This window comes from Pan troglodytes, chromosome 10 (genome assembly GCF_028858775.2).
Source record: "Pan troglodytes isolate AG18354 chromosome 10, NHGRI_mPanTro3-v2.0_pri, whole genome shotgun sequence".
Taxonomy (NCBI): Eukaryota; Metazoa; Chordata; class Mammalia; order Primates; family Hominidae; genus Pan; species Pan troglodytes.
Genome location: NC_072408.2, coordinates 13673664 through 13686993, shown reverse-complemented (window position 1 = coordinate 13686993; position 13330 = coordinate 13673664). Strand labels below are relative to the sequence as shown.

General features: G+C 45.6%; 2 protein-coding genes across 5 annotated transcripts in view; one reads left to right on the top strand and one right to left on the bottom strand.

Annotated features, from left to right (window-relative positions):
• The window catches only part of NCAPD2 (non-SMC condensin I complex subunit D2), a 38390-nt gene extending 28342 nt beyond the window's left edge, over positions 1 to 10048 (bottom strand). The window contains exons 1-2 of one of the 4 annotated variants that reach the window (XM_001161664.8): positions 9743 to 10048; positions 8710 to 8859 (exon numbers count right to left, since the gene is read on the bottom strand). In XM_001161664.8, the coding sequence (XP_001161664.1) occupies positions 8710 to 8836 (127 nt within the window). In that variant the 5' untranslated portion in view covers positions 8837 to 8859; positions 9743 to 10048. Of the gene's footprint in view, positions 1 to 1454; positions 1581 to 1768; positions 2010 to 8709; positions 8860 to 9742 lie in introns of those variants that run through there. The other 3 variants (XM_016922835.4, XM_016922834.4, XM_063786250.1) reach the window with 3 other exon arrangements.
• A 489-nt stretch (positions 10049 to 10537) lies between these two features.
• MRPL51 (mitochondrial ribosomal protein L51) lies at positions 10538 to 11747 on the top strand. Its single transcript, XM_508954.7, has 3 exons — positions 10538 to 10839; positions 10925 to 11035; positions 11430 to 11747. Exons 1-3 carry the CDS (start codon positions 10761 to 10763, stop codon positions 11624 to 11626), a joined length of 387 nt encoding a protein of 128 aa, XP_508954.2. The 5' UTR covers positions 10538 to 10760; the 3' UTR covers positions 11627 to 11747.
• Positions 11748 to 13330: the final 1583 nt, after the last annotated feature.

Here is a 13330-nt window from a genome sequence, read left to right as displayed (position 1 = left end):
TTCAAGCAATTCAGTGCCTCAGCCTCCCGAGTAGCTGGGATTACAGGTGCCTGCCACCACACCTAGCTAATTTTTCTATTTTTTAGTAGAGACGGGGTTTCACCATCTTTTAAAAAAAAAAAAAAAATAGATGGAGTCTCGCTCTGTCACCCAGGCTGGAGTGCAGTGGCACGATCTCGGCTCACTGCAACCTCCGGCTCCCAGGTTCAAGTGATTCTCCCGCCTCAGCCTCCTGAGTAGCTGGGATTACAGGCATGCATCACCACACCCGGCTAATTTTTTGTATTTTTAGTAGAGACAGGGTTTCACCATATTGGCCAGGCTGGTCTCGAACTCCTGACCTTGTGATCTGCCCGCCTCGGCCTCCCAAAGTGCTGGGATTACAGGTGTGAGCCACCGTGCCCAACCCCTCACCGATATATTCATACTATTATAAAAAGGGCTCTGGGGAGTGGGTTCACTTGTGCCCTTCTGCCTTCTGCCCTGTGACAATGCAGCAAGAAGGTCCTTGCCAGTTACTGGTGCATTGATTTGGGACTTCCCAGTCTCCAGAAAAAAATGTGAGCCAATAAATTTCTATTCATTATAAATATCCAGTCTCAGGCATTCAGTTATAACAGCATAATTTTTCTCAGTCCATTTTCTATACATCGTATTTCCATTGTTGAGCTCATATCACATATTCACTTCTCTGTCCTGCTTTTTAAAATTTAGCATTACAGTAAGTGTATTAGAAACCTTTGTAGGCCAGACGTGGTGGCTCACGCCTGTAATCCCAACACTTTGTAGGCTGAGGCAGGTGGATCATCAGGTCAGGAGTTCGAGACCAGCCTGACCAACATGGTGAAACCCCGTCTCTACTAAAAATACAAAAAATAAATAAATAAATAAAAGCCAGGTGTGGTGGCATGCGCCTGTAATCCCAGCTGCTCAGGAGGCTGAGGCAGGAGAATTGCTTGAACTGAGGAGGTTGCAGTGGGCCGAGATAGTGCCACTGTATTCCAGCCTGGGTGACAGAGTGAGACTCCGTCTCAAAAAACAACAACAACAACAACAACAACAAAAACACCTTTGTAAACAATTTTTTTTTGAGACAGGGTTTGCTGTGTTGCGCAGGCTGAAGTGCAGTGGCAGGATCATAGCTTACTGCAGCCTCAAACTTCTGGGTTCAAGTGATCCTCCTGCCCCAGCCTTCTGAGTAGCTGGGACTACAGGCAGTGCCACCACACTCGGCCTTATATCTATCTTAATTTACTATTCCCCTATTGTTAGATACTGTGATACTTGTAACTTATTCCACTAATTAACAACAACAACAACACATACTCCCCTGGCAAATCTAGGTTAAATCAACTTTCTGGTTACTCCATTCATGTGAACACACAAATAAAAATGGCCTGAGAAAAACACAGAAACAAGCTGACTACTCTTACGTTAAACTCATGACTACTAACCTGAAGTGGGCATTCGTACTCCCAAGTCTATTCGTTTTCTTCTAGGCAATTATTTCCCACCTATCTTCTGCTCATAACACCATGACCTTCTTCCCAAACTCACTCTCAGTTAAAGGCTTTCCCTTCCTATTGAGGAAACAGAAGCAGACAGAAGAGAACTTTCAACTGCCCCAAGCTCTATATTTACCTGCACTAGTTGCATCTATGCCCATACATACACTCTGCCTTTTTTTTTTGCTACTGTGGATAAACTGTCCATGTTCTGATAAAGCCATCTCCTCCCCGTGTACCAGATCACGTACTCTCTCTCTTACCTACTAAAGGCACTGCTCCAACAACTGTTCCCTCTTCCTTCTGCATCATCAGCTTTTCCCTCTCTGATCATTCCTACTCAATATAGACACACATAATGCTGCCCATCTTAAAAGAAATACATTATGTAAATTCATCAAATCTAATCTCTGTCATTCCATTTTCTTAAAAACCTATTCCAAGCAGGCTTTTGCCCCCACCATCTCCTGAAACAGCTTTGTCAAGGTTACCAGTGACTATGACATCAATAAATCCAGTAGTTAATCTGCAGTTGACCTCTCCTTTGTTTTTGAAACACTCTCTTTATTTAGCGTCCATTTAGCTCCTTCATTTGCTTTCTGCCCCAATGACTGCTTCTTAATTTCTTCTACTGGTTCTTCTTCATCCTCCTAGCCTCTAAATGCTGGACTGTCTCAGGTCTTGGTCTTCAAACTGCTGCTCTTCTCCATCTACACTCACTGCAATCTCATGGCTTTAAGTGCTGTCTACACGCTGAATATTAAATCCTAAATGTGTATCTTTAGCTGACAACCTCTCCCTTGAACTCCGCACTCACATAACCAACAATCTAAACCTCTCCCTCCCATATGCTACCCCATCTCAGTAAATGGCAACTTCATTCTTCTAGTTGCTCAAGTCAAAAAGCCTTGTAAGGCCGGGCCTGGTGGCCCACGCCTGTAATCCCGCATTTTGGGAGGCCGAGGCAGGCAGATCACTTGAGGCCAGAAGTTCAAGACCAGACTGGACAACACGGCAAAACCCCATCTCTACTAAAAATACAAAAATTAGCCAGGTGTCGTGACCCTGGGAGGCGGAGCTTGCAGTGAACCGAGATGGTGCCACTGCACTCCAGCCTGGGCGACAGAGTGAGACTCTGCCTCAAAAAAAAAAAAAAAAAAATTAGCCAGGCGTGGTGGTGCACACCTGTAATCCTAGATACTCAGGTGGCTGAGGCATGAGAATTGCTTGAACCTGGGAGGCAGAGGTTGCAGCGAGCCAAGATCACGCCACTGCACGCCAACCTGGGTGACACAGCCAACAGAGCAAGACTGTCAAAAAAAAAAAAAAAAAAAAAGCCTTGTAATCATTCTCATCTCAGATTCCTTTACTAACCCTATAATCCAATCCAATCCATCAGCATTCCTGTAAAAGCTCTACTTTGAAAATATATCCTGAATCATTTTACCACCACTTCCCCTGCTATCCCTCCAGTCCAATCTACTTGGTATTACTGTATTAGCCACTTAACTAGTATCCCTGCTTCTCTCCTTGCCTCTTATAGTCTCTGCTCAACACAGTCGCCAGTGAATCTTTTAAAATGTCAGACCATGTCACTCCCATGCTCAAAACCCAATGGCTTTCAAGTTCATTCACACTGAAGTTCAAGTTTTTGCCATGATCTACGAGGCTCTAGAGATCAGTGCTTCTCAAGCTTATAATTGCATCCAAATTGCCTGGGGGAATCTTCTTAAAATACAGATTTCCTGATTCAGCAGCTTTGACATCCTGGGCCTTGACATCCTGCATTTCTAATAAGGTCCCAGATCATGAGATCATGATATTAACACTGCTGATCTAAGGACCACATTTTGAGGAGCAAGATTCTAGAATAATCTGTACCACTTCCTACCTAATCTCTTTTTCCTAGCTTACTGCACTCCAACTCTATTGGCATTTGCCCACCTCAAGGCCTTTGCATAGGCTTTTCTGTTTGCTTGGAATGCTCTTCCCTAACAATCTGCATAGTTTATTTCCTTACTTTCTTAAGGTCTCTGCTCAAACGTGACGTAACAGCAAGCCCTCTCTGATGATCCAACATGAAATGACAGGTCCTACTATCTTCTTCTTTATATTATTTATTTTTAAGCTTTGTATAATTAATTTTAGAGACTATGTTGCCCAAGCTGGTCTTGAACTCCTGGCCTTAACAATCCTCCTGCCTCTGCCTCCCAAGTGGTTGGGATTACAGGGACAAGCCACCATTCCCAGTACACTTCTTTTTTTTTCTTTTTTGAAACAGGGTCTAGCTCTGTGGCCCAGGTTGCAGTGCAGTGGCATGATCATGGCTCACTGCAGCCTCCGCCTCCTGGGCTCAAGCAATTCTCCCACCCTAGCCTCCCAAGTAGCTGGAACTACAGGTGTGCACCACCACACCTGGCTAACTTTTTTGTAATTTTGGTAGAGATGGGGTTTCACCATGTTGGCCAGGCTGGTCTCAAACCCCTGAGCTTGAGCAATCCAACCACCTTGGCTTCCCAAAGTGCTAGGATTACAGGTGTGAGCCACTGCGCCTGGCCACACTGTCTTCTTTATTTTTCTCTTTGGCTCTTACAACCATCTTACATACAGTGGTCCTCACCAATCTGTGTTCTCACTTTCTGGGGTTTCAGTTACCCGTGGTCATCTCAAGTCTGAAAATATTAAATGAAATATTCTAGAAATAGGCTGGGCACAGTAGCTCACGCCTATAATCCCAGAACTTTGGGAAGCCGAGTTGGGCAGATCACCTGAGGTCAGGAGTTTGAGACCAGCCTGGCCAACATGGTGAAACCCCGGCTCTACTAAAAAACACAAAAAAAATTAGCTGGATATGGTGGTGGGCACCTGTAATTCCAGCCACTTGGGAGGCTGAAGCAGGAGAATTGCTTGAACCCGTGGGGTGGAGGTTGCAGTGAGCCGATACCTTGCCACTGCACTCCAACCTGGGCGACAGAGCAAAACTCCGTCTCCAGAACAACAACAACAAAAAACCAAAAATTAGCCAGGCGTGGTGGCACTTACCTGTAGTCCCAGCTGCTTGGGAAGCTGAGGCAGGAGAATTGCTTGAGCCCAGGAGGTGAAGGTTGCAGTGGGCTGAGATTGAGCCACTGCACTCCAGCCTGGTCAACAAAGCAAGACCCTTATCTTAAAAAAATAAAAAGAAAGAAAGAAAGAAATATTCCAGAGATACACAATTCATAAATTGTAGGTTGTGTGTCATTCTGAGTAGCATAAAATCTGGTGCTGCCCTGCCGCCTCCTGCCTGGGATGTGAACCATCCCTTTGTCCAACATATCCACACTGTATATGCAACCCTACTCACCCATTAGTAGCCACCTTGGTTATCAGATCAACTGTTGCAGGGCTTCTGTTCAAGGAACCTTTATTTTACTTAATAATGGCCCCAAAGTGCAAGGGTAGTGATGCTGGCATAGTTACAATTGCTCTATTTTATTAATATTGTTGTTAAACAGGCCAGGCGCAGTGGCTCACACCTGTAATCCCAGCACTTTGGGAGGCCGAGGTGGGCAGATCCAAGGTCAGGAGATCGAGACCATCCTGGCCAACATGGTGAAACCTGTCTCTACTAAAATACAAAAAATTAGCTGGGTGTGGTAGCAAATGCCTGTAGTTCCAGCTACTCGGGAGGCTGAGGCAGGGGAATCTCTTGAACCTGGGAGGCGGAGGTTGCAGTGAGCTGAGATCACAGCACTGCACTCCAGCCTGGTGACAGAGCAAGACTCCGTCTCAAAAAAAAAAAAGAATTGTTGTTAATCTCTTATTGTATCTAATTTGTAAATTAAACATTACCATAGGTAGGCAGGTAGAGGGAAAAAACCATAGTATATACAGGGGTTGGTACTATTCTAGTTTCAGGCATCTAATAAGGGTCTTGGAATATATCTCCTGGGATAAGGGTCCTACTGTACTACATATTTACTTGTTTATTACTTGTTAAGAACCTTGAAAGGAAGAACTTTGTCATTTTGTCTGTTTTGTTTACTGTTGTATTACCAATGCTTAGAACAATGCCTGGCACACAGCATATGATCAGTAAATACTTGTTAAATGAACTAAATGATTTGATCTTATTTATAGGAGAAGTTGTATTCAGGGTTCTAAACACCAAAATCATCAAAGCAATGCAATTGTTTTAAAAAGGACTCTTGGCTGGGTGCAGTGGCTCATGCCTGTCATCTCAGCACTTTGGGAGGCTGAGGTGGGCAGATTGCTTGAGCTCGGGAGTTTGAGACCAGCCTGGGCAACATGGCAAAACCTCGTTGCTACAAATAACACAAAATTAGCAGTGCATGGTGGCACACGCCTGTAGTCCCAGCTACTCGGGCAGCTGAGCCTGAGAGGTTGCAGTGAGCCGGGACGGAGCCACTGCACTCCAGCCTGGGCAACAAAATGAGACCCTGTCTCCAAAAAACAAAAGACTCTTTAAAAAAAAAAAAGTGGCTGGGCGCGGTGGCTCACGCCTGTAATCCCAGCACTTTGGGAGGTCGAGGCGGGTGGATCATGAGGTCAGGAGTTGGAGACCAGCCTGACCAACATGGTGAAGCCGTGTGTCAACTAAAAATACAAAAATTAGCCGGGCGTGGTGGCATTGCCTGTAATCCCAGCTACTTAGGAGGCTGAGGTAGGAGAATCACTTGAACTCGGGAGGTGGAGGCTGCAGTGAGCTGAGATTGCGCCACTGCACTCCAGCCTGGGTGACAGAAGGAGACTCAGTCTCAACAAAAAAAAAAAAAAAAAAAAAAAAAAAAAGGGACAGGAACAAGATCATGTCCTTTGCAGGGACTCAGCAAACTAACGCAAGAACAGAAAACCAAACACTGCATGTTCTTACTTACAAGTGGGAGCTGAACAATGAGATCACATGGACACAGGGAGGGGAACAACACAATGGAGCCTGTTAGAGGGTGGAATGCGGGGAGGGGGAGCATAAGAAAAAAATAGCTAATACATGCTGGGCTTAATACCCAGGTGATGGGTTGATAGGTGCAGCAAACCAACACAGCACATTTACCTATGTAACAAACTTGCACATCCTGTACATGTACTCCGGAAGTTAAAAAAAAAAAAAGGTGACCATTTAAAAAAATGATGCATCATTATAATAAGTGAAGAGTAATTTGTCATAGTATGCAGCATGTTCAATTGGTGACACATATATCCACATGATATGGACAGAATAGTATACCTGTGGACACTGTTGGTTTGCCATCCATTAGGCAACCTCCACACTCTGCCTTCTTCCTTGCTTACCACCAAATGGTTGATATGCTCAAGTTTAGGGAGGCTCCTAGGTAATAATCTTGATCAGTTTAACCAGTCTGGGTAATTCTATTTCTCTTACCTGTACAATCCTGTGCCCTGTAACATTTTGGTAAACAACAGACCACATATGCGACAGTGGTGTCATAAAAATATAATACAGCTGAAAAATTCCCATCGTCTAGTGACTTCTTGGTGACCTTGACCCTGTGTAGGCCTAGGCTAATGTGTGTGTGTGTTTTAGTTTTTAACAAAAAAGTCTGGCCGGGCATGGTGCCTCATGCTTACAATCCCAGCACTTTGGTACATGTCTGTGGTCCCAGCTACTTGGGAGGCTGAGGTGGGAGGACTGCTTGAGCCTGGGAGATTGAGGCTGCAGTGAGCTGTGATCAGGCCGCTGCACTCCAGCCTGCAATCCCAGCACTTTGGGAGGCTGAGGCGGGAAGACTGCTTGAGCCCAGAAGTTCGAGACCAGCCTGGGCAACACAGGGAGACACTGTTTCTACAGAAAATTAAAAAATTAGCCAGGTATGGTGGTGCATGTCTGTGATCCCAGCTGCTTGGGAGGCTGAGGTGAGAGGATTGCTTGAGTCTGGGAAGTTGAGGCTGCAGTGAGCCGTGATCATGCCACTGGACTCCAGCCTGGGCAAGAGAGTCTTTACCTTGTCTTTCAAAATAAAATAAAGAATAAAAAGTACAAAATAGAAAATTCCTTTTTCCACTTCTGGACATTAGAGCAAGAAGCTGCCATCTAGACTGGTGCAGTGGCTCACGCCTGTAATCCCAACACTTTGGGAGGCCAAGGTGGGTGGATCATGTGAGGTCAGGAGTTCAAGACCAGCCTGGCCAACATGGTGAAATCCCGTCTCTACTAAAAATACAAAAATTAGCCAGGCAGTAGTGGCGTGCGCCTGTAATCCTAGCTACTTGGGAGGCTGAAGCAGGAGAATCGCTTGAGCCTCGGGAGGCGGAGGTTGTGGTGAGCCGATATCGCACCACTGCACTCCAGTCTGGGCAACAGAGTGAGACCCTGTCTCAAAAAAAAAAAAAAAAAAAAGAAAAACAAAAAGAAGTTGCCATCTAGCAACCATGAAAGAAAGGCCAAGAAGAGACAAGCTAGGACCATATTGTCGAGCTGCTGCATTAACCAACCCTTCTTCTTGTAGGTGATAACAAATGAATTGGTTATTATCTCTATATTTACAGATGATGAAACCAAGGCACCGAGAGAATTAAGTAACTTGTCTAAGGTCAGAGTGGTAGAACCAGGATTCAAATCCAGGCAGCCTGGCTCCAGTCTTTAATCTCTATACCTCTCCAAAGCAAGCTAACTGCTACAAGACCGCTCCCAACAAGTACAAGGACATTATGAAGTCTTTCTGGTAATGCAAAAGGTGCTTTTGATCATTTACAGGTTTCAGTAGGTGACTGCACTGTACATATATTGCTCAGTGTTGCAGTGGTACATATATATTATGGGTTTTTGTCCCCATAATTGCACATCTTGGAAGGAAGATACCTAGACTCTAAAAAGGTATTACCAAAAACAGGTCGGGTTAAATCCGAGATATTCTGAAAAAGCGATCCACTCCTATAACTCTTAAATCCACCAGGACTTAATTTTGACACACGGTAAGGGGTAAAGATGGAAAATAACTTTTCCCCAAAGAGTAATCACATACACCAAGACTGTTTTTGACTAATCCAGAAAAGGAAGTTAATGAATGTACTCTTTGGGTCATGCATCCCATGCAATTTTAGGATAAAACAGCAAAATAGGAAAAACATGTTTCTTGCTCTTATGATGCTTCCTGGTGTAGTGGAACAGAAATGACAATGTAGCAATTCCATGTGAGATGGTCCTTTGAAAGAGCTAGGTACAGTGACAGCTATGGACTCTTACCTCTAAGCTGTGGTGGAAGATGTTTGATGGACAGTACCTCTTGCACAACATACTGATTCACCCCTCCACTTTTCAACAACTCCTCTGGGGATAATGGCAGATGGAACTCATACATTTGGGGAGCCATTCTACTCCTACAGGCTCACAGGGCTAGAAACCAAACAGTGAAAAGGTCAGGGTCTATATTCAAGACCTGTCTTCGTATCTGGTTCTATTACTTTCCCATCCCCAACATATATAATGGCTTTTAGTTTTACAGCAAGCTAGTAACATCATCTGGTTTTGTTACTTCCCCACCCCCAACATATATAATGGCTTTTAGTTTTATAGCAAGCTAGCAACATTATCTTACGGGATCTGAGATTGACCCTGGACTAGAAACTAATTCTAGTAGTGACTTTGGCACTTGGTCTTGACACTTAAACCCCTGGGCTTTATCTGTAAAAACAGGGTTACTAAACTCTGATTACTTCACAAAGTTGCTCTGATGATCAAACAAATCAAGCAGTACGAAGGTGTTTAAAGAACTATAAAGTGGCATATTAATGTGCAAAGTATTATTATTTCCATTTTTATGTGCAAAGCTCCTTAAGTATAGAGAGAATGGTCTGATCTCATCTGAGGCCAAAACAGTGCCCCAGCATGGGCTAGTGGGCTTCCTGCACCAGAATGGTAAGAGCATTAACAATGATGATTTATTTATCCTGTGCCAAGTCTGTTAGGCTGTTTGCATGTATCATATCTGATCTAAGTCTCCTAACCTCAATCCCATGAGGTGCATAATAATACAAATGAGTTTACAGAGCGGAAATTGAAGTAAGAAAGTTAAGCGATTTGCTTAACATCTTCCGTTGCGGATCTGTTAAGCGATTTGCTTAACATCTTCCGTTGCGGATCTGTGAGACTTACAGTTTCTCCCACATCGCGCCCAGGGATATACCTACTAGGCCTATTGTATTTTGCCCAAGACTGGGTCACACTGCCATGTACTCGACTTTCCTACTCTTTTACGACCTGCAACACCACATCTTACCTGGGGATCTCACCCGCGGCTCTGATTCCGGCAGTCAGGCTGAAATGAAAAGGAAAAAACACGCGTGCACAACACGCACCAATTAGCAAGGCAGTTTTCAAGTCGGCGGAGAATCCGGCCAATCCCCGGCAGGCAGAGGCAAAGGGCCGCCTCTGAGTCTGGCAACGCGCGGGCAAAGCCACAAATACCGAGTTCAAATCTCAACGGCTGCAGGAAGGCCAATCGCGACGCTCGCCGGAGCGGCCGGCCAATCACAGCACCGCCCGGGGGCGGGCCAAGGCTCCGGCTCCGGCCCCCGCTCCCACCCCCGGCCCGCCTGCGAATCCCTCCTTGGCCGCAAGGTCCCCGTTTGCCCAGTCGGCGGGGAGGAGGCCGTATTTCTGCCGGCCGGAGATGTCGCGTCCCTGGCTGGGCATTCAGTCACCCCCAGGAAAGGAGGCAAATCCACGCTGGGAGTTAGAAGGCATCGCCTCTAATCCAGGTTTCGCCATCTCCTCTGCTAAGTGACGTCCAGCAAGTCACTTCACTTTCAGGACCTCAAATCTCCTCCCCAGTAGTAAAATAGGGGTAATAAAAACAGCTACAGCGCAAGACTGTTGTGAGGCACAGAGAAAGGGCTTGGTCTTTGGAAGCGGGTTCCAGGTTCTCAACCTTCATTTCCTTCACGGTTGAAGGACGCCAAAGAAAGCGGAAAGGGTGAATTTTCTTGAAATCTCAGTTTTGGGGAATCTTAGCGACGAGTCGCGGACCTCAGCTTGTCCGGCGCTCCAAAACTTCCGGCAGGCGGACCGGAAGCACTAAGGCGGGAAGGGTGGTAGAGGCCCCTCCGGCCGGAACCCGGGGGGCGGGGCTTGTGGCTGTTGCGGATGGGGCGTAGGTGGGCGGTGCGCCCACAGCTGCTTGGGTAAGGCCCAAAATGGCTGCCTTCGCCTTAGTACTCGTGTGAAGTTGGCGGGGACGGTTCCTGTCATCTTCTTGGGCTTATTTGGTGTGCTGTTGAAGGGGGGAGACTAGAGAAATGGCAGGGAACCTCTTATCCGGGGCAGGTAGGCGCCTGTGGGACTGGGTGCCTCTGGCGTGCAGAAGCTTCTCTCTTGGTAAGTGGCTGATGTAGACACCCCGATAACTGCTTCGTAGTATAATAGGCGGCTCAGATTAATTCCCTCCCTTCCCCATCCCCAGATGTGCCTAGATTGATCGGTATAAGGCTCACTCTCCCGCCCCCCAAAGTGGTTGATCGTTGGAACGAGAAAAGGGCCATGTTCGGAGTGTATGACAACATCGGGATCCTGGGTAAGACTTGACCTTCGACGTGGTACACAATTTCAGAATGGCAATTACGCTGTAACGACTATCTTTTCCTCCTGTGTAGAGAGTGGTACTGTGCTCAATAGTAAGAGCAAACACTTATGTAGCTGTTTACATTGTGTTTGGCACTGTTCTGAGTGCCCTCGTATAATTTTTACTTCATAAGTAAAAATAAACAATTTTTCCAAAGTTAATAAATGGCAGCATCAGAATTTTAACCCCAAGCAGTCTGGCTGCAGAGTCTGTGCTATTGTTCTGTACTGTAATGTGCCTTGTCTATAGGTGCTGCTCAGCAAGATGCAACCGTGGGTTGAAAGCTTAGCTGGTGTAGGATGGGTTCTCTTGTCTTGGATCTAATGTGTTCTCTCACATTACACAGGAAACTTTGAAAAGCACCCCAAAGAACTGATCAGGGGGCCCATATGGCTTCGAGGTTGGAAAGGGAATGAATTGCAACGTTGTATCCGAAAGAGGAAAATGGTTGGAAGTAGAATGTTCGCTGATGACCTGCACAACCTTAATAAACGCATCCGCTATCTCTACAAACACTTTAACCGACATGGGAAGTTTCGATAGAAGAGAAAGCTGAGAACTTCGGAAAAGGCTCATCTGTCACCCTGGAGAAGGGAAACTGTACTTTTCCCTGTGAGGAAACGGCTTTGTACTTTCTCTGTAATAAAATGGGGCTTCTTTGGAATTTGATAGCCACATACTTTTGTTTTCCTCTAGATGCTGCCTCTACTCACTCATGTAGACTATGAAGTCTTGACTCATCCTAGATCTTAGGATCTTAGGTTTGGGCTTCACACCACTTGCCTTTTACAGTCTAGCTATACCTAATGCCTTTAAAAAGAAAAGTTGGTGAGAATGTTATTGGCGCTTTTTGACATAATGCTGTTATGTTAATAGTGTTTCTAAAGAGCCACACTGAAATGAAATATAAGAGAAAAATGGAGTCATACTTCTGTACTACTCTCATAAAATATTTATTAGGCATATTCTCTGAGTAGGAACTATAGGAAAAACAAAAAAGTGTGAGGTGTCCTTTCCATTTAAATATGAAACATTAAGTACCATATGAGTGGTAGAGATGGGGGATACTAAGCCTGACTGGTCATCAGTTTTCTGGGTGTTTTAACATTTCAAAAGCCTAGTCCTAACCCCTAAAGATTGATCAGTAGAGCTGAGTTGAGTCTAGGGCATCTATGTGTTTTGTTCTTTTTTAATAATAATTTTTAAAAATTACAGATGGGCAGAATGGTGCCCACATGTAATCCCAGCATTTTGGGAGGCTGAGGTGGGAGGATTGCTTGGAGACAGGAATTTGAGACTGGTCTGGGCGACATGGTGAAACTCCGTCTCTACTAAAAATAAAGTGGCCGGGTGCGGTGGCTCCTGCCTGTAATCCCAGCACCTTGGGAGGCGGAGTGGGGCGGACCACGAGCTCAGGAGATCGAGACTATCCTGGCTAACACAGCCCTGTCTCTACTGAAAATACAAAAACAAACAAAAAAATTAGCCAGGAGTGGTGGCGGACGCCTGTAGTCCCAGCTACTCAGGTGTCTGAGGCAGGAGAATCACTTGAACCTGGGAGGTGGAGCTTGCAGTGAGCCGAGATCGTGCCACTGCACTCCAGCCTGAGCAACAGAGCAAGACTCTCTCAAAAAAAAAAAAACAACAACTTAGCTGGGCATGGTTCTGCATGCCTGTAGTTCCAGCTACTCATGGTTCTGCGTGCCTGCAGTCCCAGCTACACAAGAGGCTGAGGTGGGAAGATCACCTGAGCCCAGGAGTTTGAGGCTGCAGTGAGCTGAGATCATGCCACTGCATTCCAGCCTGAGCAACTGGGGTGAGACTGTCTCAAAAAAAAAAAAAAAAAAAAAGTGAAGTTAGGGCTGGGTGCAGTGGCTCACACCTGTAAGCCCAACACTTTGGGAGGCCAAGGCATGAGGATTGCTTGAAGCCAGGAGTTCAAGACCAGCCTGGGCAACATAGCAAGACCCCATCTCTATATTTTAAAAAACAAAAACTCCATAAAAGTGAAGTTAGATTAATAAATACTTGTTGCGGGGCATGGTGGTTGGAGCACACTTATAATCCCAGCTACTCTGCAGGCTGAGGTGGGAGGATCCTTTGAAACCAGGAGTTGGAGGCCAGCCTTAGGAACATAGCAAGACCCCATCTTCAATAAAAATAAAAAGCACTTGTTAAATTACAAGTGGGTTTTGGATAAATGGATTGATGGGTATATATGAAAACATGATCCTGGGTCTTACAGAA